Raw genomic sequence first — 25,964 nt, 5'->3', positions numbered from 1 at the left:
CTTTTATTATCGAGCCTTTGACACATGTTCTCTCTCTATCACTCAAAACAGGAGCTGTACCAAGAGACCTTAAACTTACCAAAGTAAATCCATTGTATAAATCTGGTGATTCCAGTCTGTTTAACAACTACTGGCTATTTCTGTTTTACCACTGTTTTCTAAAGTTTTTGAAAAATTTGTTTATAAAAGATTGTCCAAACACTTGACAGCAAATTGTATATTATATAACCATCAGTATGGCTTTAGAGAAAACATGTCTACAGAAATGCAGTTGTGCAGTTGCAGTTAGTTGATAAAATCTCAAAAGATCTGGATAATAAAAAAAACCCACTATTAGCGTGTTTTTGGACTTGTCAAAAGCATTTGACACAGTCAATTACAATATTCTTTTAACAAAATTAGAAATTATGGGATTCAAGGTTGGGCCTTAAAATGGCTACAAAATTATTTGAATGAGAGAACAATTTATTTTTGTAAACAATCAAATCTCAAATAGAGGTAAATTAATATGCGAGGTGCCACAGGGTTCTATTTTGGGATATCTTTTATCTATACTTTATGTAAACGATTGAAGAAATGTGTGTAAAAATGTACTGCTTTTTATGTTTGCAGATGACACATGCTCGTTATTATCTCATTTAAATTTTGATAGTCTAATGAGAGAAGCAAATGAAGAATTATCAAATATCACTGAGTGATCTAAAGTAAATCAACTCTCTCTTAACATACAAAAAACAAACTTTATGATTTTCAGCACTAGGAATAAAAGATATAACAAAGACAATGCTGAAGTATCAATTGATGGTATCAAAATAAATCAAGTGACTTAAACAAAATTTTTAGGTGTCATTGTAGACCAAAAACTAAACTGGAAATATCACACTCAACATGTTTGTAAAAAAAATAAGGAAATCTACAGGTATTTTAAGTAGAATTCGCTCCTGAATAGGTACAACATGTATGATGACACTATATTATAGTTTAATTTATCCACATATAACATATTGTAATATGGTTTGGGACGTTACTTGTCAAACATAAAATACATTTCTAAGACTTATGAATTTTTCAAATAGATCATCTTCATCTGCTCCTGTCTTTAAGAAATTCAATATTTTAACAATATTCAATGTAAACATTTATTGCATTTGCCTCTTCATGTATAGATATGTGCATATGTCCAATGTTAATCCCAGAGCATATAACCATTTTTTCACGTATTCTTCAGATGTTCACGCTTACTCCACCAGGTGCTGCAGAGATCTGCATCTGCCCTTTTGTAGGACTTCGTTCAATCAAAGCACACTCAAATATAGAGGGCCTTCTCTCTGGAATAATTTAACTCCTGTGATATCCACGATAAATAATTTTAAAAGAAAATTAAAAAGAATGTTGATTCATGAATAATGTTGATCAAATACAAAGTAGAAAATGTGTACAAGTAAATATGGTATAATTTCATTTTACTTTTTGTACTTTGTGACTGCTCATGCCTGTTGTTATGTAAAAAAAAAAAAAAGATCTTTGGGGAGGTGGCCCTATAAGACCTTTTGGTCTTCTCATGCTCCCCTGCACAGCATGCTTTTATTTAAAAAAATGTTTGTCTTATGTATATTTCCCTGTGCAAATAAATAAATCACATCAAATCAAGGAATGGAATATCTGTGTGACAATTCAGTGTTGGCAGTTAAGGTAGGTATGGCAAAGAAGATAATAAAGTTAATCAAGGTTTCATCACCTACAGGTCTAAATAACTCACATGGGTTTGGTAACCGGTAAGAGAGCCTTAACCCGCCCCAAAGATGGATTGAGGTTGATTCAAGTCAAGACTCCTTCTGCTTTTAGATGGGCTGCTGGGTCACGGTAATGACGTTTGTCTGGACGGTGCATTCCTTGCTCTTCCAGCCCTCGGTGACGTGCCCCGCCCCCTTCGAGAGAGAGAGAGAGAGAGAGAGAGAGAGAGAGAGAGAGAGAGAGAGAGAGAGAGAGAGAGAGAGACCAGCCGTCGGTAACGGAGAAGATGGCAGAGCGGCAACAACAGAAACACGAAGGACGGGTAAAGATTGGACATTACATCCTGGGAGACACGCTCGGGGTGGGAACCTTCGGGAAAGTGAAGAGTTAAGTGACGGTGTGGTGCAGTGCTGCGGTGACTGTGAACGGTAACCTGTGTTTATTCCCTAACCTAGTGAAATGATCTCCGTTCACCGTGTCTGACTGACGCTGCTGAACTTACCGGCGGTCCGTACGCAAACAGCGTAAGTCGGCTCTGCAAAGGCAGCGTCAAAGGGCTTTAAAGCGTAAATGTGCTCTGAGCATTCACGCGCTTCAAAGTCACAGTCTTCACCGTGTGAGGCTCCTATCATCAGCTACGGCTGGTGTCTTAACCTGGAGGGCGGCAGCCTCAGGGGATGCACGGTCAAACCCACATATGACACTTAAATTAGAGAATGAGGAGTTAAAGGTGGAGTAGTTTGAGAGGTGAAGGACGTCTGTACGCTCTCAGCGTGTGTGTGCGTGTGTGTGCGCGCGGTTGTGAGCCTCATGTTGACAGTATGTCCATAAATGCCGTTGCTATGTGAGCCTAATGCTAGCGTCTTCTAGCCTGTTTACCAAGAAGAGAAAATCCTTCCCAGGTAAAGGTGAGCCTGAGAGCTCAGTTTTCTTGGCCTTTTGGGGACAATTGGCGTGACCTTGTGAGCTCTAACGCCGCCTTGGGTGGGGGGTCAAACTCATCTGCTGACATAGCTCCATGCTACAATGATGCATGGAGGAAAGTGGTCCAGGCCTTGAAGACTATCACTTCATGCTGAGCTGATGGTTTGATGAGGGAGAGGATGCATATACTTACTGCTCTAGTCTCATCTGTTTAAGATAGAAATGTTAAATCAAATTAAATCCTTAAATCCTTTATCAAACGGCTCAGTTATTATCTGCACGTGTGGGGAAGCACTGGTGTTACATCCTCAAAAGATTAACCTGCCGCTGTTGTGTCTGTCCTGCAGTATGAACATAGTCTATGATTTTTCTCCTGTTTGCTGTGAAGTTTCCAAGCCAGTGGGTGTCATATCAGAAATGATTAGTCATCAAAGCTTTGTTTGACCTAAAAACAGGTAAGGAGGTGCAGGTGAGGCCTCTAATTTCCCCATTGACAGCTACACCGTGCCCAGCTGTCAGTCAAGCCAGCTGTGTGTGTGTGTGTGTGTGTGTGTGTGTGTGTGTGTGTGTTTTTTTTGGGGTGGGGGGGGGGGCTGTAGGCAAACTGCAGAGGGTCCTGTGGTGTCCTTAAAGTAGCTCAACACTAGCCATATGAAGACTTCATGACTACAGATGTCAGGACGGGCCTGTAGCCATATAGTCCTGGGGTGGGGGGTTTCTTTGGGACTTGGATGTTGGGGGGGCATTTGAGGCAGGAGGGGACCTCCTTCAGAGATCTGTTGAAGATCAGGGTGAAGATGGTCATCGCAGGCCCTCAAACATGAGGGGGAGACACCATCAGGTCCTGGAGCCCTCTTGATCTGTTGTCTCTGAAATTGCTGGCTCATATCCTCTGCACAGATCCTTGGTACAGGTTGGTCGCCTGTAGTTGGTGGCATGTTGCAGACTAAACATGCACCAATCGATCGATTGGCCGATTAATCAGGGGATTGGTGATCGGCCCACCCTTACATATGAAACTGATCTTATATACCCCCAGGAAGGTCTGACAGCCAGCCATTGCTGCTTTTTGCTCTGAGACCTAAAACTCGGGACACTTTATTAGTTGTCTAAGTTAAACATAAACAAACATAAAGATTTTATTGTATCACAGGTATTGTTCAATGATTTTCAATAAAAGAAGATTGTAAGTATATGCTGTCAGGTATAACAAAAAAAAAAAAAAATTACAGCTGCAAGCAGCGATAAGCGGGCCCTCGCCCATCGTGTGCCCATCGGAGCATGTTCTAGCCGCCGCTTGTCCTGGCCGCCACATGTGAGTGACAACGTGTTTAAAAATGGGAACAAATGTGAGAATGTATATAATAGATATTATCATGCATTTTCAGAGGGTGGCGCTATTATAGCAGCAGAGATTTGAGGTTACAGAAGTGTTGTGAGATGGACCTTGATGGTGTGTGTGAAATTTGAGGGACACTGGACCTTGTGCGACTGAGTTCCTGTTACCTCCTGGTTTCTGGCCACATTTGCGAGTCTAAAGTGATGGTGTAGACACACCCTTCAACTCCAGGACATAACCTGATCAGTGATGCTTGAAGACGGCTTGAGAGAGATTTCTGAGTACCGTTGAAAAGAAAATGTCAAAAAAGGGTAGAGCTTTTAATGTCAGAGTAAAACACATGACTTCCTGTTCAGCATAGGAGCCGCTGTACTTTTACCTGAAAAGAAGCATATGGATGTGTAGGGGATTAGACACTTAACATGTATGTGCATTTTAATGAAGCAGCAAAATGGTCAAGTTTGGGGGTCATTTGTGGCCAGGCCCATTGGAATTGTAACAATCCTTTAATAACTTTTCATCTTCAATGTGTGTAGTATACACAAGGCAAGTTTGGAGTTGATCAGTGAAAAAACCTGGGACTAGTTTGTTCAAATATGTACCCTGTGAACGTAAGCTTGGCCATTTTGGGCCATTGCCATTGAAGGGCACTGTACTTTCAGGTGGAAATAATGACATGGCTGCGTCCGGGGCGCAACACTGAACATGTGCATCCGTTTTTGTGCAGTTTGGACAAAGTTGAAAAAATGCCGAACTTTGAACCATGTCCTGGCTACGCACATTTAGATTCTATAAATGTTTTATTAACTTTTAATCATCAAAGGGTCTACTATTCACAAGCCAAGTTTAGAGTTGATCAGATCAAAAACCTTGGACTAGTCCGTTCAAATACCGAGGCTATAAATCGTCAAAATCCGATGTTTAAGTCTAAATTACGAATTTCCTGTTGGGAATTCGCCATGATCATATGAGACTTTTTTGCAGGTGGGAACCTGATAAATCCAGCCAAAAAATTTCAGGCTTTTGGTTCAAAGTAGCCCGAGCAATAACTGAATTTTGGGGCTAGGGGCTTCCCATTTATCTCAAATGAAAGGGATACAATTTGGGGTTAAAGGCGTAGAAAGAAAAATAAAAATCCTAAGGGTTTCAATGGGGCTCTTGTCCAACAGTTGGTTGATGGACTCGGGCCCTAAAAATCGCTATGCCCCCAAATCGGTATCGGCAGGTCAGGCTTTTAAAAGATGTGTGATCAGCCAGAAAACTGTGATCAGTGCACCCCTATTGCAGACCTCTCCAGACTAATGCAGGATCATTGGCTGAGAGTTAGGCCTGTCACGATAACAAATTTTTCTAGACAATAATTTTCCAAAATATTATTGCCGATAAACGATATTATTGTCAATATTATTTTGATTTTTTTCCCCCTTTTTTCATTGATGTAATCATGATAAATGGGATAATAAAGTGAGTACACCATATTAAAAGCAGGAAACTTTAATTTCTTAAGAGTATTTAACTGATATGAAAAGGTCAGGATCTTTTAAATAAAACAAATTAAACAAAAAATATAATAAATTTAACAAACAAGAAAAAAAATACAATGAAAATGAAATGGACTTTCTTTAAGAAAAAAATACATGTCAATGAAAATAATTAATACTAATCAAAAACAATAAAACATAGACCCTGTCTCTAAAGAAAAAACAAAACTCCAAAAAAAACAACAACAATAAAAACTATAGCCTAAATCAAAGGGAGTTTATACAGTTCCTTAATTGTTTGTAACATGTACTTTTTCCCAGTCAATCCGTACTGTCTGTCAAACATTTTTAACATTTCTGGCTTTCAACCGTTTTGAAGGGCTGTATTTCTTTGGCAATGTAGCGGTCTTTGAGTGCTCACCATTTGGCGCTTTTATTTCTTTTTACTCTGCCGACCAAAAGCCTCAGTAAGAGCAGATTGTCAAAGAACAAGGCTCCGCTGCACCTCCCCTTCTTCTTCTTCGTCGCCACTATTTTCAAACAAATGCAACATATCAGCTCGTTGGTGTTAATAAGCTCACACTTTGTTCATTCTGATAAAAAACAAAATATTCCCACACTGGGACTGTGGCAGGTGGCTTAAGAACCGTATCTTTTGTGCCATCACTCATATTAGCGTGTGTTTCCTCCTTACCCCTCAGGACGCTCGCTTCAGCTCTCTCTGTGTGTACGTGCCAGCAGCCCCGTCTTCACCCCAAACATTGCATTTTTGACAGATGGTCACTCCGCTATAAATCTGCTAAATCCGCTATAGAACCTATGCACCCCGATGTTAAGAAAGATAGACGTAGTGAGCCATCTTCTCATTCAGCCTCTTTGGTCGAAAGAGAGGAGGAAAACAAACATGCATGCACGTGTCAATTTATCGAGGCTGGCAAACTTATCGAGGGCGTTTTTATTTATCGTTCGGTTAATCGATTTATTGATTATCGTGACAGGCCTACTGAGAGTTGTCTCTTCAGCCTTTCAGAGTGGCTCCTCTTTGCTGCTCTGACCTCCTTTGTCAGTGTGTTCCTCGCCTGCTTGTACAGGAGCCTGTCCCCACTTCTGTAGGCCTCCTCCCTGGCCTCAGTTTCCCAGTAAAACAAGGTTTATTGTTGCTGTACGTCTGAATGGTCTTGGTCTGCACACACAGGTCCTCACAAAAACTGATGTAAGCTCTCACAGAGTCACAAAGTCCATATTCCCCTGTGGCTGCAGCTCCAAAGACGTTCCAATCTGTGCAGCTTCGAAGGTCTAAAACCTGACCCTTACTCAGGAATGATATGTGAGCAGTATTCACTTCATAACTGTGAAATAATGTGAGGGGTTTCATGTATTTCCCATGTGTGTGCAGCTCTATCAGCTTCATGTCTGTGTTTCTCTGTGTTAATTTCAGTCGGTGAGCATCAGCTGACAGGGCATAAGGTGGCCGTAAAGATCCTCAACAGACAGAAGATCCGCAGCCTGGATGTGGTCGGGAAAATCAAACGAGAGATCCAGAATCTCAAACTGTTCAGACACCCCCACATCATCAAGCTGTGAGTGAGCCACACACACAGAATCACACACACACAGAGCACAGCGTCAAGCTGAGAGTGGACGGCTAGGTTTCATAAGACCCAGAAGAACTGTCAGCTCAGCTGCTCTGTCCTGTTGTAGCATCCCCTGCTGCCTCTCCCTGTCTGTTTACGTCTGCTGAGCTGTACTGAGCATGCTCTCCTCCTCCTCTCTCCCACACACACTCGCACACACGCACACACACAGGAGCCTGGAGGTCTGCTCTTGTCTGTTCAAATGCCTAGATTGAGTTAATGACCTGGTCCTCATGGAGGTGTCTCTGCTCCCTCTGTTGTTTCTCTGACCTTGTTATGCTCATGTCCTCCTGCTCTCTGTCCCAACCCCCCCCCCCCCCGTCTCTTAGTATATTTTTAGTTCATGGTTGGGGTCAGTCTGTTTTGAGCTATGTCAAATATGTGAGCTTGCTGCTGCAGCAGGCTGGGCTCTCTCTCTCACAGACATATACATTCATATACTAACACGTGTATTTTAAGCCAATAATGCACCATGGCTGTGGTCTAAAATAGCTGCAGGAGGGACCTGCAGCATGTGATATGATTTTTAAGAGCAGCGCAGATTGAAAGAATCAGAACATGTGTCTGAACGGTCTCTGTCTTTGCTCAGCTGACAAAGTGAAGTAGACGGTAATAACGTGCATAATGTCTCAGAAGCAACTGTTCATGTGATTGGTTCTGCATTACAGCACACCTGACCTTTATGGAAGAAATGTGCTGTTTGTGTGTGTGTGTGTGTGTGTGTGTGTGTGTGTGTGTGTGTGTGTGTGTGTGTGTGTGTGTGTGTGTGTGTGTGTGTGTGTGTGTTTGCATGTGTTTCTTCATTAGGCTGAGATGTAGACAGGCATTAAAGCAGGAGTGAGGTTTCTCCTCCAGTAATAAGATCTTTGTCTCTGCAGGTACCAGGTGATAAGCACACCTACAGACTTCTTCATGGTGATGGAGTATGTGTCTGGAGGAGAGCTGTTTGACTACATCTGCAAACATGGACGGGTGAGACAGCGTTTGATGCCTTCACCGAAGGACAGACTGGTCCAGCTTCTAATTTTTTAGGTTTATTTGTAGAGATGTGTTACCAATGTGAGGCAGGACAGCTGCAGGGGAGGACAGGAAGTGAAGAGAGGTTGATATGCATCAGATAGCTGTGGCTGGGCGTCAGATCAGTGGCAGGTGAATTACTGCTGAAGTCATGAGCTGTCTGCTACACAGCAGAGCTGCAGCAGTCCCTCCAAACTGTGAACACTGAGTATCTGCTGGGTCTGTGTTCTCACTCTCTCAGTCCATCACAGCTCTTTGGATCAATCCAATAATTGTAATGATGCAAAGATCAGCATGTGGGAAACAGAGTTCTGTGTGTAAACTGTTCCCTCAGTATATTTCTGATACTCAGTTTTTATTTTGCTTCTTGTTTAAAAGACCCAACCCTCTGTCACACAGTTTGACCTGATCAGTCCTCCTCCCGATCCTCCTCCACTCCTGAGCCCACCTCTCCCCAGAGTCAGCATGCTCACTTGGGACACTGAGTTTTAAATTTTATACATTAGTTTTGTAAGGACATTTATATTTTCTGTTTCTTTGGCTTTGAATCTGGAGGGACACTGGTTCAAGTCCCGGTATGGACCACGATATTTTTTTTGTGTTCATTTATGTATTTATGTATTTATGTATTTATTTATTTATTTATTTATTTTTTTAATTATTTATTTGGGGGGGGGGGGGGGGGGGGGGGTAGCTCATTTACAGAGAAGCTGTGGATGTCATCGGTGTATGTTCAGTCAACTGGAGGAACAGTCTGCACCCTCAAGAGACCAAAGTTAGACATCCAAAAATGTGGTTGAAAGGATGTCCTTTGAATGTCTCTTTATTTTGTGGGACAGGACCAGTCTAAGTTTGAACTTCTCAACAAATGTTTTTTCTTTCTTTTCTTTTTATCATTTTCAACATAGTAAATTAAAAATGAATACATCAAAGCTATGAAAGAGCACAGATGGATTTCTGTGGTGACCTCATAAAGCTGACACGTTTGTATTGAGGACCCAGAAGCAAGTAGTTGGTGACAAACAATGAACAGTCTTTATTGGCAGATATTTAAAGGCACAGTTCTGAGCAGGGTCTGAACCCGCACACTTTGGAATGATGGGGGAGTGTCTTTCCAGTACAGTCACACTGATTAGGCTGCAGCAATGGAGAGGCAGGCTGGAGACAGAGGCTGAGGCTGAGACTGAGATTGTGACAAAAGCTGAGGAAAGAATACCTCGAGTGTGCAAATGTGTCATCAAAGCAAAGGAGGCTACTTTGAAGAACCTGAAACGTGTTCTGTTTACCACTTCTTTGTTTACTGCATGATCTTGTTCACATGTTTTCTCATAGTTTGGATGTGTTCAGTCAGGAGGTGTGCTGGAACCAGGTGAGAGGGATCTCTGAGACTCTGAGGCTCTGTCACTGAGCTTTTATTTTACCCTGACAAACTCTACCAGAGCCTTCAGCCATGTGCATTTATCCCTGGTTCCCTCTGTGCAGTCTTAGGTGTTCACACACTGATGGTGAGCTCTCTGACACTCCTCATGCTCCTGCTCCTCAGCACCAGTTACTCTGACCTCTCTGGTCACCATGTCATGTGACCAAAGAAGCAAGCTGCAGGAGAGGCTGTAGTGTTTACAGGGACATGTTATTGATGTGTACACGTTATGATACATCCTCACGCTGTGACTGGCTGATGATGCAGGACTCACTGCAACAACACACCACCAAACAGCACACCACCTTCAGGCTGCAGCTCACACTAAGCCTGACACACATTCACACCAGAAACACTCTCTAACCACCTCCTCATGTGGTCTCTAGGTGGAGGACACAGAAGCCCGTCGTCTCTTCCAGCAGATCATCTCAGCAGTGGATTACTGCCACCGCCACATGGTGGTCCATAGGGACCTCAAACCTGAGAACGTCCTGCTGGATGCCAGCAGGAACGCCAAGATCGCAGACTTCGGTAGGAGCCTCAAACAGAGTTGGATTTTCTCTTTTCATTATTTACTCTGCCTTTGTCCCAGAGGACAGGGCAGTGGAACGGGCAGGAAACAGGGTGAGAGTCGGGAGGGACAGGTGGGAAAGAGAGACTAGTTGGATTAGACCCCAGCTGAGTACAGGAGGAGGTTTGATTCTGTGTAACTTCGCAAGTAGATTTTAGGCTTAAGAGAACTTATTGTGTGTTCTATGATTCACCTGTGGAAAGGTGTGAAGTCCCTGTTCACGCCTGTCACTGTAAGCAGTTTCTGAACCATAAAGACCTGAAAGACTCAGGGGCCATTTACACAACAACGGTTTTAGAGTGAAACGCAAAAGTTTTGTTGCGATTCAGCCTCGTGGGTACACGGAAACAGCTTTTCAGCTGACCTAAAACGCAAACTTTTGAAATGGCCTCCAGAGTGGGATTTTTCTGAAACGCTGCCAACACCGTTGCTGTGTAAACAGTAAGCCGGCGTTTTCAGTAGAAATGCTGTCACAGCCTATTTTGCACGGGCACATACAAGAGAACAGGAGTACTGTTTTTACTAATGTCGTGAACTACGGCGTTGTGCTTGTGCTGCTCAATTTGCTGTATCTGCTGACTGTCTTTCAACAAAATGTGCATCTGTTGCTCAACTTTTGCACTTAGTATTCCCCAATAAACCAAATGACCGGCTCAGCTCTACTTTGGTGGAGATCTCCCAAAAGCGGCTTCCGGACAAGACAGTTACAGCGCCGACTACAGGCCTGGCGTGCTTACTACAGCGTTTTCAGTCCCTCAGAGTTTCCATGTAAACGCAGATTTGTTTTCACTACATTTTCACTGTGTTTTAGCATTCTCAGATGAAACGTTATGGTGTAAATGGGGCATCAGTGTCTGATGAAACAGCCCCATGAAGCAGGGAAATGTTTGGAGAGGCTCACAGAGGCCCCGTGCACAGCGGGTTGTGAGGAGTAGAGAGGGGCTTATATCAGGCCTGGCAGGAAGCCTTGGAGCCCGCAGTCATCTGATAGGAGGGATGGTGGGGGGCAGCAGCAGGAGAGGTGTTTTGGCTGAGGGCAGAGAGAGGGAGGGTGAAGGCAACAGGGAGGAAAGATAAAGGGAAGGTCAGCATGTCACAGAGCGTCTGCTGCTCAGTGATTGGCTGAGAAGCTCATCCAATTAGACCAGCTCTGTGTTCAACATTACAGCCTGAGAGGGTGAAGGAGGAGCATGGTATTACTGTGACTCTCTGCCTGTTCCTCCTCCTCCTCTCTTCCTCCTTCTTCTCCTCCTACTTCTTCTTTTTTTTTTTCGCTTCTCCTCTTCATCCAATTAGACCAGCTTTGTGTTCACAGATCACAGACTGAGAGGTCAGAGGAGGAGCAAGGTATCATTATGACTCTTCTCCCCCCCCCCTGTTTCTTCTCCTGCTCCTTCTCCTGTTCCTTCTCCCATTCCTCCTCCTCTTCTTACTCTCTTTACATTAACCTGTGAACTGCAGCACAACTGCTCTGATTTACAGGTCTGTCCAACATGATGTCAGATGGAGAGTTTCTGCGCACGAGCTGCGGTTCACCCAACTACGCTGCCCCAGAGGTCATCTCAGGAAGGTGTGTGTGTGTGTTGGTGTGTGCATCTGGGCTTCTGCTGCACAAAAAACACTGCTGTAGGGTCATGTGTGTGCCGAACCAATTACGCCGATCCGAACGGATCACAGATCAATCACGATCCGTTGCACCACTACTAATAAAGTACAGTCTGATTATGTTTCTTTTACAAAAATCAGTTTTCAAGAGTCAACTGTCAGTTGTAAGCTCAGCGTTTGCATGTGTGTTCTTTAACTACGACCGTGGAATGAAAAAAAATACAAAGGAAATTGACTGCAGCTCGTAGGCTGAGCCGAGTAACTTACCATACCCCCTGCGTTTATTTGGAACGGGCGTCTCTTTTTCTAAACGTGCTGCTACACCCGGCGTTTAATTGGAACCCGGCGTTTAATTGGAACCCAGCGTTTATTTGGTATTTTACGGTAGTTTAACTACATTTTTCAGTAACCACATGTTAGCGTCGTTGTTAACAAAAAGATAGAACGTCTCAATAGCTTTGCTGATTTTTTGTCATGCAGCCCGGTAGCGAACGCAAAAGTTAATTATTAGTTAATTAAATAATTAAATTGATACATAAAGGAGGGCAGAGGTATGGGAGAAAATGATCTAACAGTAAAACAAAAATCTGTATTCAGTGTTACTGTTAACACTAACAAGCAAATGGCTGAAAAAATAATACAAAGGGAAACAAAAGTGATGACATAAACAATCAAATGTCTTAATCTTACACTGAAGACTAAAACAGAGTTAAGAAGTAGAGGATGTTGAGGATGTTATACTTAATAAAAAAACCCAACTTGATTTAAGTAAACACTGATGGTAAAAGAAACAATTTACTAAATTATACATAATATATATATATATATATATATATATATATATATATATATATATATATATATATATATATATATATATATATATATATATTAGTGCTGGGCAAGTTAATGCGTTATTTTTGAATTAACCCGTCGAACTATTAACGCCGTTGATTATTTTATTGCACATTAGTGCATGTTGCTCACATGCTTTTATTTTGTAAATGTCTGTTGCTGACCGGAACCGGAAGTGAAATTGGCGGAAAAACACTATGAGTAACCAAAACAAGCATGGAGAAGAGGGGCAACGCCACGGAACTTAAAGGGGCTTAGTGTATCAGTCCGCGCGCATGGCGTGCCAGATATTAACAAACGCAGGTAGTCTGCCAGGACGAAGAGACACGATGAGAACTAGAGCCTTATTTAGCGGTGTTTTTGTGTGAAAGTAACGCGCTGAAAATTCTCTAAATAAAGCGTGAATGCAGACCGATATCAGAGTTTTCGGTGGGAGTCTATTTATTTGTGTTTTTGGTCAAGTAAAATATGGCCCCGTCTGAGTACAGATCTTCTTTTTTTTTTTAAGGACCTGTAAAACAAACAGAACCAGTTTCATTCCATCCTCAGAGTTGACCATGTTCTTCTGTTAAGTCTTAGCTTCACTGTTAACAGTGAGATCCACAGAGGCTTCACTCCACTGCCTCTCTGTCAAAGCTATGTGTCACTGACTGTTTGCAGTGGCTTTACAACCTAGGTTGCCAACCTGTCCATCGTGACCAATTGGCCATTCTCTGAAGCTTCCCTGGTAGATGTTAGAAATATTAGATAAATGAATCACTCTGTGTTGCACACGACAAGTACCACCCCAATGCACACACACTAAAGAGAAATGTGGGTTATGGCTGAAGAAGCTCATGGACAAATTTGATTCTATCTTACTCTGATCACTTAACAGTGTTTACAGACGTGTTATCATCTAACTCTGTGTTTTGTTATGCTGTAATGATGCACATCATAACATGAATATCCTGTATCCTGTTTATGTAAATTCAACACAAGCAGAAGTTCCCCTATCACACTTTGTGGGTCATATTTACCGTAAACTTCATCTTAATCAGTTTGAGGAGACGGATGATGTGTGTATTTCCAAAGAGCTGATGGTTAACCCCCCCCCCCTTTCATACAGGAGTCATCTTTCTGCTCTCTTTGGGACAGAAGTTTCAGGTTGTCCTGTCTATTTTTAAAAATAAACTGAGGATTTTCTCCTCCAGTTGTTTTTAAACCATCTGAAAGCCTGTCAACTTCATACTGCACTGTCACTATGTGCCTCTGTGCAGAGGCGTGTCCAGGCTTTAAGACTGGGGTGGCTCAATGAGGGCAGTGGGTGTCACCATTTGTCACATTTTATCTTATTTAACTTCACTCTCTACTTTAACAGCTATTAGTAACTATTGTTGTATAGATATTAAATCCCACTTTATGGTTTTAGTATAAAAAATGTACCATACACAATATGCATCAACCAGTCTGATGATTTACTGCAGTGTTTAAGATAAAATAAAAAGATAAACCTTTTGAGTTATCACAACAAAGATGATTAAAGCAGTAATGGCAAGAACATATTTAATGAAAAAATGGTGTGTGTGCAAAATTCCTTGTAACTCAATTAATCACCACATTAATTTGATAGACACACAGTCAGATGCAGACAGATCAAAGTACAGAAACCATCTACTTCTCTGTGTGTGTGTTTGTAGCTATGAGCAAGACTACAAGGCACTCACTGACAGTATGCAGTCACATCTGTCTCTCTAACTTGTGTGCCTCTTATATGGTGTATTGAGCTGATTCTGCTTTAGGTGCAACAGGTGACTGAAGGTAACTGAATGGCACTGATTGAGAATTTATTCAACAAATGTTACAGTTTCACTTTCTCAGAATGTAAAAGGTAAAAGCTATAACATCCACAGCAGGTAAGGAAAACAGCTTATAATACTTAAATACAAGGGATTTGAGTATAATTCATGCAACAAGGCTGGTTAAAAGTGGAAATACATGTTATGTGTTTTCCATTTTTCCTCAAGCATTCAATGCTTAGAAATGGTCTTGCGTTTCGCACAGGTTGTGTTTAGAGATCTTGGGTTCAAAAAGATTTGATGACCACTGCTTGACAGTATAACTGGCTTTGCTCACGTTAGAAAATTGGGTTTTAAATGGGGGTCCAACTTTTCTGGTCCCAATACTCATACCTATAATTTGGATATCAACCGATACCGATACCGATACCGATACGATAAGAGTGTTAAAATGATAACCTGCATGCCCTACTGCGGTATAAGACTGGTAATGTTTGAGGGTTACATTCCACATTATTCACTAAACATAAGCAATAAATCACTCTATAGTATAACTTACAGGATACTGTAAACATACGAACAAACCAGGGGTCTGGCTCTGCCGGCCACAGTCATTCTACTGAAAGGATCTCCGTAGCTCACAGGGGTTTACCAAAAGAAACAGCAGATTGGCTTTTGCTGGTTTTAAGGAAGAACGAGTACAAGTTTGTGTATCCCCTCCAGGTCTGCAAAGATTAGACTTTTTTTTTTTAATTGCAGCCTTTAAGATTTAAAAACTGCATTTAACTACATTGTGATGTTGGTTTCAGTTCAATAAATTGTTCAGTGTGTGTGTGTATGTGTGTGAGTGTATAATGGTGCCTGTGTGTGTATGTGTATGTAGATACCTCTGTGTGTTTAACAGTGCCTATGTGTGTAAAATGGTCCCTGTGTTTGTGTGTGGTCTCCTCTCAGGCTGTATGCAGGTCCAGAGGTGGACATCTGGAGCTGTGGTGTGATACTGTATGCTCTGCTGTGCGGCACGCTGCCTTTTGATGACGAACACGTCCCCACGCTGTTTAAAAAGATCAGAGGAGGGGTCTTCTACATTCCTGAGTACCTGACCCGCTCTGTAGCCTCTCTGCTCATGTTGATGCTGCAGGTGGACCCACTGAAGAGAGCCACCATCAAGGACATCAGGTGTTGACCTCTGGATGTTTGTCCCGTGACTCTCCCTGTGAGGCAATCTGAGCTGACCCACCTTCTCTCTTTTCCCAGGGAACACGAGTGGTTTAAGCAGGACCTGCCAGGCTACCTGTTCCCCGAGGACCCGTCGTACGATGCCACTGTGCTGGATGAAGAGGCCATTAGAGAAGTGTGTGAGAAGTTTGAATGCACTGAGTCTGAGGTGGTTTCCAGCCTCTACAGTGGGGATCCTCAGGTACACAGGACGTTTATGAAGCAGTGATTCACTTACTAGAGTCATACTGTGCTAAATGCTCTAACACACTGTCAGAGACAGTACCCCTTATCTGAGGTCAGTCTCCTGAGAGTCAAGCTGTGAAACCTGGGCTGTGCGTGAACAGCAGGAACCTGCTCAGGGCTGGAGCTCAGAGCATCAAACTGAGTGTGGATTTAGTTTGATGGTTTCCAGCTCAGAGTGGGAGCAGAGAGCAGGCTTTCATCTGAAGGCTCATCAGATGTTCATGTCCCTCTGCTCTAAACAAAAACTTGCACACAGACCTGTTTGGTGTAATGCAGCTGCAGCCATGTATCTGCTCCACTGCTGTGTGTCTCCTCTTCCTTTCACCAAACTTTGTGAGTCCATCTGACGTAAGCTCAAGAGCAGAGGTTACTATAGGTCAGGGTGTGCAGACAGAGAGCAGACCCCACTCTGACCTACAGTAACCTCTGTGCTGCAGAGGAAGCTGCTCTCCTCTGAAATATGTTTCTCTCCAGTCTCTGTCAAATGTTGATGTGGATGAATTGTTGTGTCATGTCCTCTTTACAGGAGTCATTTCAGGCCCTGTTTACATGACCCTGAAAACGGTCAATTCCGCAAACATTTTGTTGCGTTTTGGCCTTTCGTTTAGATGAGACCACATTGCGTTTTCAGTGAAAACGCAAACTTTTGAAAACGCTCCCCAGAGTGGAAAGATTTGAATCCGCTCCTCCATCCAGCTTCGTGTAAACAGAGAGTGGAGCGTTTCAGGGTGAAACGCTGACGTCACCGCATGCGCACTTGCAGTTTCAGGTGAAGGCTCCGCGCACAGCCACATTTCCAGTTGAGCCATTCTGGTCCAGTAGGTGGCGGTAATGCGCGTCATCGTTGGATTGCCAACCGTCTCACACAGCAAAACTGCAGAAAAAGAAAGAACAGAAGAAGAGACTTCTCCCCCTGGAGTCGTATGAATGCGGATCGTTTTCACGCCGTCCTCATGTAAACGCGGGTGGCTTTTGGAAACGCAAAGGAAGAATCTTTGCGGGAGTCTCCGTGTAAACGGGGCCTCAGAGTTTAAAGTTCTGGTACCATGAGTGTTTTAAGCCCGGCTGAGTATCAGGCCAGGAGTGAATACTGTGATAGGAACAGGTGACAAAAACATTTAGCAGACTCCTCTGCCAAGGTTCTCAGGTCCATGGTGAACACATACTGAGTGACTGAAGAAATGGTTCCTGGCACTGACGGTTCTTGGTACTTTGGGTACTTCAGTGGTAGTAGATCAGTGAAAAAGTCTGAGCCAGTTGCCTTCTGCTGATCTGCTCTGATATCTATTTTTAAATCCTGACTCTCTCCAGCAGACTGACACCAGAGCTGTTCAGCTCTGCCCTCAGCTTGATGTCAGTATCTCCTTATCTGCTCCGTCCACACAGGATCAGCTCGCCGTAGCTTATCACCTCATCATTGACAACCGGCGCATCATGACACAGGCTAGTGAGTTCTACCTGGCCTCCAGTCCTCCCCAGGGCTCCTTCATCGAGGAGGGCATGCAACTGCCCCCCGGGGTCAAACCCCACCCAGAGAGAATGCCCCCACTTCTGGCTGACAGCCCCAAGTCTCGCTGTCCTCTGGATGCTCTGAACACGACCCGGCCCAAACCACTGGCAGTAAAGAAGTCCAAGTGGCACCTGGGGATCAGGAGTCAAAGCAGACCGTATGACATCATGGCCGAGGTGTACAGGGCCATGAGACAGCTGGGCTTTGACTGGAAGGTAACCAATAACATCCTGCATGTGCATGGCGACACAGCTGCTCAACCTAAACTGTGTTCTGATTATCCAAGCTTTAAAGCTGGGCTTTGATTCAGACTCTATCAAGACCCTCTAGAGCCTCTCATCTCCAAACTGTCTCTGACCAAACAGGGGTGGGGTATTTGTCGGGGGATCAGCTGTCAGAGTGTCTCTTCCACAGCTTCAGCACCTCAGGTCACAAGGTCATAGGTCACAGGGCCAAAGGCCACAAGGTTATACATGATTGTGTTGGAGGTCACATGGTTGTAGCTATCAGGGTTTTAGATCAGAAGGTTTTATATGTTTGAGTTGTGGGTCACAGCGTTGTAGGTTTAAGGGTTGCACATTATGAGGTTGTAGGTACCAGCATTAAGAAATCACTGGGTTGTTAGTATCAGGGCAGAAGATCACAGGGTCATAGGTCACGGGGTCATACATAATAGGGCTTTATGTATCAGGGTCAGAGATATCTGGGTTGTGCATCACAGGGCATAGGTCACTTAGTCACAGGTCACAGGTTTAAATGTTATATGTTTGAAGGTCGCAGTGTCATAGGTTACAATGTCAAAGGTTACGGTGCCATAGGTCATAGGGTCGTAGATACAGGGTCTTAGGGAAAAGGGTTGTAGGTCTCAGTGTTTGTAGTTTCTCCTGGTTGTAGGTCAGAGGGTCATAGGTTACAGGGCCGTAGGCAACATTGCTTTAAAAAACAAACTTATCAGACCCGCACCCAGTGTAAGGTTTTTGACACAGTTTGTGTAAATTCATGGAAAATACTGATCCTCCAATGTATGAGAGCTCTTTAATCAGAATGATAACTGTAAGGCTTTTCTATTGATTAAATTTGATTAGTGTTGCTATCCATGAGTTTTCAGATTTTCTGTTTTAGAAAAGCAGGAATAAAATGAAGCAGAGAGAACTTACTGAGATAGAGTCAAAGCACCCCATGATGCTGAATGGTTCCTGGTTTCTTTGACTGGTGGTCTGATAGATTTAAGTGCTCTGAGTACCATCAGTGTTCATACAGTGTGTGCGTTATTCTGTGATGCAGGTGGTGAACCCGTACCACCTGAGAGTGAGGAGGAAGAATCCAGTAACAGGAAATCTGGTGAAGATGAGTCTGCAGCTGTACCAAGTGGACAACAGGTCCTACCTGCTGGACTTCAAGAGCATTGATGGTCAGTAAACCTGTTCACTCTCAGTTTCATTAAAGGTTGCAGACGAACAGGTGTTCATGTCATGATATGAGCAGTAAGAGGTTTACCTGAGAGAAGAAGCACCAGTGTGCCAGTCTGGAGCTGTCTCCTGCTGTACCTGAGCAGATCAGAGAGGCATTATAGGAAGTTTGGTTAATTTTACCCTGGCTCAAACTTTGTTTCAAATGTGCTCATTTAACCCCAGATCCTCTGACATGCTACTGCTCCTCATGTAATATGACCCACAGATGACATCATTGAAGCAGTGGGCTTTAAGTCCGGCTCGTCCACTCCTCAGCGCTCCGGCTCCACGGCCGGGCTCCACAGACCCAGACTGAGCATTGACTCGGCCAGCCTGGCGACAGACCTGCCCCAGCTCAGCTCCTCCCTGCCTGGCTCTCTGTCGGGGAGCTCCCCTCAGCTGGCTCCTCGTCAGGGGTCACACACCATGGACTTCTTTGAAATGTGTGCCAGTCTGATCACCACACTGGCTCGCTGACACACTCTGACCTCGCTCCTGCCTGGATGTCTGAGAGGGTCTGAAGCCTCACGCTGACCTGGGCTTTAGGGAGGGTGGATGAAGACTTCCTCTCTCTGTCTCTGTTCAGCTCTGCTCCTGTCCCTTTGAACCGGACGGATGAACAGGAAGGATTCTGCTGAGACACAGAGAGGAAGCCTTTCTCACACAGGCAGACCAGTACCTCCTGGTCCTGGTTTTCACACAGATTCTCCTTTCAAACATCAGACCTCACACACTCCAAACTCATTCTGGGACTGAAACATGTCAACCTGAAAGGTGAGGAGCTAAGACTGAAAGATGCTTTCATAAGGGGTTATTAAAGGTCAAGTTAACTGCCCCCCACCCCCACATATCTACACTCTGTTAGAAGTGCTGAAACTTAAAGGTCCAGTGTGTAGGACCTACAGGACGTAGAAGAAATACAGTTTTGAATTCTGTTTTTATTTATGTATCATCTCAGAGATGAAGACGAGCTGCAGTCAGTGCCAAACCAGCCCCACAGGATTAAAGATAACCAACTCAGAGACAACCAGGCAGCCGCTGATTGAGATTAAAGAGAGCAGACATCAGCTGGGTGATAAATACAGCTGTAATAAACAGATACAGAGATTCTTTACATCAACTCTGGCTCCCCCTAGGGCTCAGAGGAGCTTGTCAGTGATCTCCTCAGAACAGATTTGCAAGTCATAGCCCAAAGGTGAAAGCAGAAGTATGCCCCGTGTGAACTGTTTGGTGTCTCATTCACCAGCACATCTTCAGAGGTCTAAAGCAAAATAAAGACAGTAAAGATACAGTCAGTATTTGAGCTGCTGTTTGCATAAATCTTTCCAAAGCAAGGATTCTCCCAATGTTTTTACTGAAGCTGATTTATCAACAGAGGTTTAAACAGACAAATCCTGATCCAGATTCATCTTTCCAACAGTTGTCTTCGTGAGTCTGTATTCAGCTCCTTCCTCTGAGTTAGGTTTTTATAACAGATTTAACATCAGGCTCTGAGTAATGGAGCTGAACTAGGAGACCTACACAGACTGATGGCTGCGTGGCTGACAAAACTTCAGCCTCTTTCAGGGGAGATGAAGAAATCTACTGCAGCTGAAGATGATCTCTCTGACTGCAGACTTACCAGCAGACATATCCTACACACTGCTCCTTTAGGTCCTTCGTCTGAGGGCTGTCAGCATGGTGGTTTGAGGTTTTATATGGTGTAGCGTTTGAGAGGATCAGCATTTATCTCCATGTGTATTATATTTATATTACAATCATAGCTGGAGAGGAGGGCTGAGATAACCAAAAACTGACTTTAGACACCTCAGAGATGATTATCAGTGAACAGGTAGAGGTCAGATCCATATTTATTTTTGTAGACACTGTAGGTATTTTGTTATTTATGCATCAACAAAGGTTTATTTTCATTTAACAAAAGAAAGATGAACAAAGAGAGAGCAGGAGAGAGACAGCAGGACACTGACAAGTGTGTCCTAATGAGGCCAGATACACACCATCTCAGTCTCATATCAGTTCAAACAGTGATGTCCAGTGTGATTATAGACACTGTTTGAAGAATCAACACCTCCTTACCTAATGTATGATTCTTTATTCAAGCTGCTGACCATCACACCTTCAGACCATTTCTGTGAGATGGTGTGTATCTGCTGCAGGACAGTTACAGCCTCAGAAACCTTCCTCACGTTGCCTTAAAGACTGGAACGTCCGTGTGTGCAGAGTGTGTCAGTGTGTGTTGCAGTGTGTGTGTTTGTGTGTTGAAAGGGTCTTTGTGTGTCCACTGGAGGTGGAGATGATGGTTTCATTGTGTGTGTTCCTCACTGCTCCTGTACCTGCTCCTGCTCTGGGTTTCCTGATGTCCTCACAGATCAAACTTGAGCTGGTAGATGATGTCTGGCTCTGAGGGGGTGTGAGGTGAAGCTGCTGCTCAAGAGAACCCTCCTATCGGCTCAGGAGCAGGAGTAACATACTATTCTGGACCTTAGAGTGCTGCTGCTTAAGAAAACTAACAACAGAAGGTCCAACAGAGTTCTCCTGGTGAAGCAGTGGGCTTCATGCTGTCAGAGCAGCTCAGTCAGAGGGTGAGGCGGCCTTTAAACACAGTCTCTGTCTTAGGCCACTTTGCACAAGCAGGGTGACATCAGGAAAAGTGTTTATTCAAGGTCTGGTGGTTATGGTGATCTGTCTGAAGTCACCTGTGAAGGTCAGAGGACATAAATAGTTCAAGATTTCGATGGATGTGTTCAGAGAGTCTAAGACTGGATCCTGTGTCCACACTGCAAAAAGCGAAATCACATCAAGTGTTTAATTAAGATTTGATGCCTGTGGTAAGAAACTGATCAAGTGTGTTATTCTGTCCCATTGGCAGATTTTTGACACACTTCCCAGCAAATCAGCAGTTCTTGAAATCAGCCATTTTTCCAGACCTATTAGGTGAGTGTGGCTCATATTCGTTCAGATTTCAGTTTTTTCAGTGCCAGGCCTTACCCAACCATCCTCTAAAGACCTGTTTATGCTAGGGGTGCACCGATCATGGATCTTTAAAAAGCCTTACCTGCCGATACCGATTTGGGCCAATACCAAAAAGCAACAAAGGCTGGCTGTCAGACCTTTCCAGAGGTATATAAGATCAGTTTCATATGTAAGGATGGGCAGATCACCAGTCTCTGATCACCAATCACTGATCCCCCCATAGTTAAGGAAATCAGCACCGATCGATCGGTGCATGTCCAGTTTATGCTTAACATTAAATACGAATCCAGATAGAGCCTTGTGTCTGTGCTCTGTGTTCATTTCTGCACGTTTTCATAGAGCTTACGAATACATACCAAACAGAGCAATACCACAAGAAGCAGCAGTAACAGCAGTGCTGCTGTTACTGATGACTGATACTTCGCTCTAGAGAGACACTAAGAAGAAATAACAATGGAGGAACTTCTAGGGGACAAAGGCTCAGGCCCCGTTTACACGGCAACGTTTCATCTGAAAACGCTGAAACGCAGTGAAAGAGATCTGCGTTTACACAGAAACGCAGAGAGACTGAAAACGCTGTAGTGAACATGCCAGACCTGTAGGTGGTGCTATAACTGTTTTGTTCAGAAGCAGCTTCTGGGAGATCTCCACTGAAGTAGGGTTGAGCTGATTATCTGATGTATGGGGAATACTAAGTGCAAAAGTTGAGCAACAGATGCACATTTGGTATGAAGACAGTCAGCAGATACAACAGATTGAGCAGCACAAGCACGATGCGGAAGTTTGCAATGATCGTAACAACCGTACTGTTGTCCTGTTGTATGCGCTTGTGCGAGGCGGAGTGTGACATCAGTAGTTCCACTGAAAATGCCGGCTTACTGCTTACACAGCAACGGTGTCAGAAAAGTCCCACTCCGGAGGCTTTCAAAAGTTTGCGTTTTAGGTCGGCTGACACGCTGTCTCTGTGGAAAACGCAACAAAACTTTTGCGTTTCACCTTAAAACCGTTGTCGTGTAAATGGCCCCTCAATCCCAAACCACCCCCTACACACTTTGTTTAATCTTTTTAAACAAAGTGATTACCTCACTTTGTGATTCCCTCTCAGTGTGACAAAGGTGTAGGGAACATGTTGGACACATGGGGTACTTACATTTATATGTTGTTTCCTCCATTTTAATGTTGCACTTCCTGAAAAAAGCCATCCAAAGTGTGCATCAATGCAGGCTCGCTGTTTTTGGGCTGACAGTCCTCTCTCCCTTCGCACTATGTGGTTTGGAACGGCCCTCAATGTGGCGGACTCTCCGAAAGGGTTAGTATGTAGGGAGAGTGTGTAGGGGGAATTTGGTGATTGAGCCAAACCGTGAGTTGTTGAGGAACTACAACCTCCATTTTTTGTCTTTTATGCAAGAAGTCCATTAGCAATACCTCCTCCACAGTTGCCATTTTTGTTTTAGAGTTGTCCATCCATCCATCCATCCATTTTCTTCCGCTTATCCGGGACGGGTCGCGGGGGCAGAGTTTGTTGTTGTCAGAAACTATTGACTCTGGGGTGCCCCCTTTGGTGGATGTATTAGTTAAGAGCAATGTCAACGTAAAGGACGCATAGAAGTATGAGAGCAGTGACAGTAACATTGTTTTAAAAACACAGGTACGTTTTCGTACAGAAATGGACCCTCACTCTCATGAGGTCATCTGGTGAGGATTTGTGTTGTAAACGTCCACCAATGGGAGCAGAGTCTACATAGGTAATCTGAGCACACCTTTAGAGCTAGGTCCAGAGGAGGGTCCAGGAGGTGCCTGGGCCTCCCCACAGGAGGAAAAACCACCTCCACGGTTGTTGAAGTGATGTGATTGAAACGAACAGAGTTAGTGTGTATTAAGACATCATCATAAATGAGGACAGTGCCTCAGCCTGTACACATCCCTTTTAGTAGTATTGGCTGTGATTGGCCAGACCTGTGTGACATCAGAAGGAGAGTCACCCATATTAAACAGGTGCTGTCACTTTAAGGAGCTCTTACCTGAGCTCTCTGATGGACCTACTTTCACCTGCCGACACTGTGGCTGTCGTTCAGTCACTCTCCTGTGTGTGTGTGTGTGTGTGTGTGTGTGTGTGTGTGTGTGTGTGTGTGTGTGTGTGTGTGTGTGTGTGTGTGTGTGTGTGTGTGTGTGTGTGTGTGTGTGTGTGTGTGTGTGTTGTGACTGGGAGGAACTCTGCCCCCTGCTGTAATCCACATGCCTCTCCACACACACTGATCCATTTTGACGCTGTAATACCCTGTCCCCCAGTCCTAGACCACCTGTCCCCTGACAGGAACACACCTGAACAAATCTGACACCATGAGGTCGAAGGTCGTGTTTCAAACTTATGTACATCTAGTATTTACAGTCAGATGTTGTTCTGTCACATGACAACTGTATGCAATTGCCACTGGCATGTTAACGTGCGTGTGTGTGTTTGTGTGTGTGTGTGTGTGTGTGTGTGTGTGAGTGTGAGTGTGTGTGTAACTGGAACCATGCCAGCAAGCCTGAACTACACGTGCTGTACCAAAGTTGTTTTTGTGTGTGTGTGTGTGTGTGTGTGTGTGTGTGTGTGTGTGTGTGTGTGTGTGTGTGTGTGTGTGTGGTGGTTTGGACTTCTCTTGTTATGCACTGCATGTTGTTGCTGTTTTAATTTGCACTTTAATGAGTATTTATTGAAAAACAGTAAACAGACAAAAAAAAGGGAAAACGTCTTTGTCACTTTTTACACACACACACTCTCTCTCTCACACACATGCTCACACACAGAGTACAGATGGTATCACAGAGTGTTTTGATGGAAATAAACTGCAGGGATCATGACGTTGTGGGGGTAATACTTGTCACTCACCAGCTGACAGCTGACAGTATACCTCAGTAAAGATTAGTCGACCATGGCAAAGAGAAACTGGAACCAGTTTAAACCTGGACCCTGTTTCACATTATTTGATTTGATTTGATTTATTAAAGCCTAAAAGACTCACAAGAAGCACATGTCTCCATGTAGCAGGTCAAGAAGCCTGACGGTTCAAATGGGTCCCCTAAAGGTTCTGATTTCCATTCTCATCTTGGACTCACTTTAGGGCACATCAGTCCTGAAATATGCAATCTTAGCAAATAGTTTCACTGAGTCCCTCTGAACCATCCTATTTCCTGTCAGGTCACTTAAGCCCTGTTTCCACCAAGTGGTCTGGCTCGGATCAGTACAGGTTGGTACAGGTTGGATGTGTAAAGCCAGAATCTGATTGAGTTTTCACAGCCAACCGTTCCTTTTTTGGTAGGTGGTGTGTAAGCTGGCTGCTGATAGCCAAAGAAGCTACGTAAAAGGCTATGGCATAGCAGCGTGACACATCGTACCCCGCTAATAAATCCAAAAACTCCACACATTAAACAAGAGCAACGATGGAAGACATCCAGCAATTTGTCTTCTTTGTGAATTGCATGTGGCTCTTTGTTATATAGAGCAATCAAACTTTGTTTCAGGAGAAATACAGCAGATGATGATTCTTTCCACTGATCAACAGTCTACAGTGTTTTTAGCTCCACCCTCTGGGGTCGGATCAGTTTAGTCTGGCACCCCAACAGAAGGGTACCAGAAAGTGGGGGTACGGGTTGGTGATTTGGGGACCTGTCCTGGTTTTAGTCAAAGAAACACCCCAGAATGGGTGTAGTACTGAGACCATCTGAACTGAACCATTTGATGGAAACAGGGCTGTTAAGTGTAAAACAGGGCTCAGGTTTATGAAACACCAAATCAGCATTTAAACACTCATATCAGGAGATTCCTGTGATGAATTACCTCTCAGGATTTATAACCACAAACAGAAACGTCTACATTAAGATGTAAAAACAGATGTACAAAAACAGCATGATACAGGAAACAGAGTGAGGGCTGTGGAGCTCAGGTGATGGTTGGGAGCAGAAACAGAGCAAAAGAGATAACAGAGAAGAGATCCCATCACAGGAGAGTTACAGAGAGGTCTGTCTGAGCCTGGCCAACAAAGGAAACAGGTGACAGCTGTGTACAGGTGTGACAGCAGATCAGCACAGGCTGGTCTCTCCCTTCATTGAGCTGAACCTTAATATCAGGCTATCACAGGATACAGCGATCAGTGATTCATCCTCCTGTCTCTCTGTAGTTTTACTCAGGGGTATTAATCTGTGTGATTTTTTGCTCCATTCATCCT

General features: G+C 43.9%; 2 protein-coding genes across 7 annotated transcripts in view; one reads left to right on the top strand and one right to left on the bottom strand.

Annotated features, from left to right (window-relative positions):
• The first annotated feature begins 1,984 nt into the window (after positions 1 to 1,984).
• prkaa2 (protein kinase, AMP-activated, alpha 2 catalytic subunit) lies at positions 1,985 to 24,358 on the top strand. 6 transcript variants are annotated; one of them, XR_012598164.1, is made up of 11 exons: positions 1,995 to 2,120; positions 6,917 to 7,058; positions 7,991 to 8,084; positions 9,936 to 10,080; positions 11,603 to 11,690; positions 15,313 to 15,537; positions 15,616 to 15,778; positions 17,209 to 17,547; positions 18,617 to 18,743; positions 19,010 to 21,329; positions 21,371 to 24,358. XR_012598164.1 is itself a non-coding variant. In XM_074667668.1 (10 exons), exons 3-10 carry the CDS (start codon positions 8,025 to 8,027, stop codon positions 19,258 to 19,260), a joined length of 1,398 nt encoding a protein of 465 aa, XP_074523769.1. In that variant the 5' UTR covers positions 1,985 to 2,056; positions 6,917 to 7,058; positions 7,991 to 8,024; the 3' UTR covers positions 19,261 to 24,358. The 6 variants fall into 6 exon arrangements, 5 of the variants coding, with proteins under 5 accessions (XP_074523769.1, XP_074523764.1, XP_074523768.1 ...); XM_074667668.1 differs by having other exon boundaries at positions 1,985 to 2,056; positions 19,010 to 24,358; XM_074667663.1 differs by having other exon boundaries at positions 19,010 to 24,358.
• A 94-nt stretch (positions 24,359 to 24,452) lies between these two features.
• LOC141788681 (uncharacterized) overlaps positions 24,453 to 25,964 on the bottom strand; it is an 18,116-nt gene continuing 16,604 nt past the window's right edge. The window contains exon 20 of the mRNA XM_074667662.1: positions 24,453 to 25,964. This exon is cut by the window's right edge and continues 374 nt beyond it. The gene's annotated coding sequence lies outside the window, so the exon portion shown is untranslated.

The sequence above is a fragment of the Halichoeres trimaculatus genome, unplaced genomic scaffold (assembly GCF_033239565.1).
Source record: "Halichoeres trimaculatus isolate MK-OKI-2021-1 unplaced genomic scaffold, fHalTri1.1 fHalTri1_scaffold_4, whole genome shotgun sequence".
Taxonomy (NCBI): Eukaryota; Metazoa; Chordata; class Actinopteri; order Labriformes; family Labridae; genus Halichoeres; species Halichoeres trimaculatus.
Note: the sequence above shows the minus strand (reverse complement) of the source record. Positions and strands in the feature narration are given on the sequence as shown.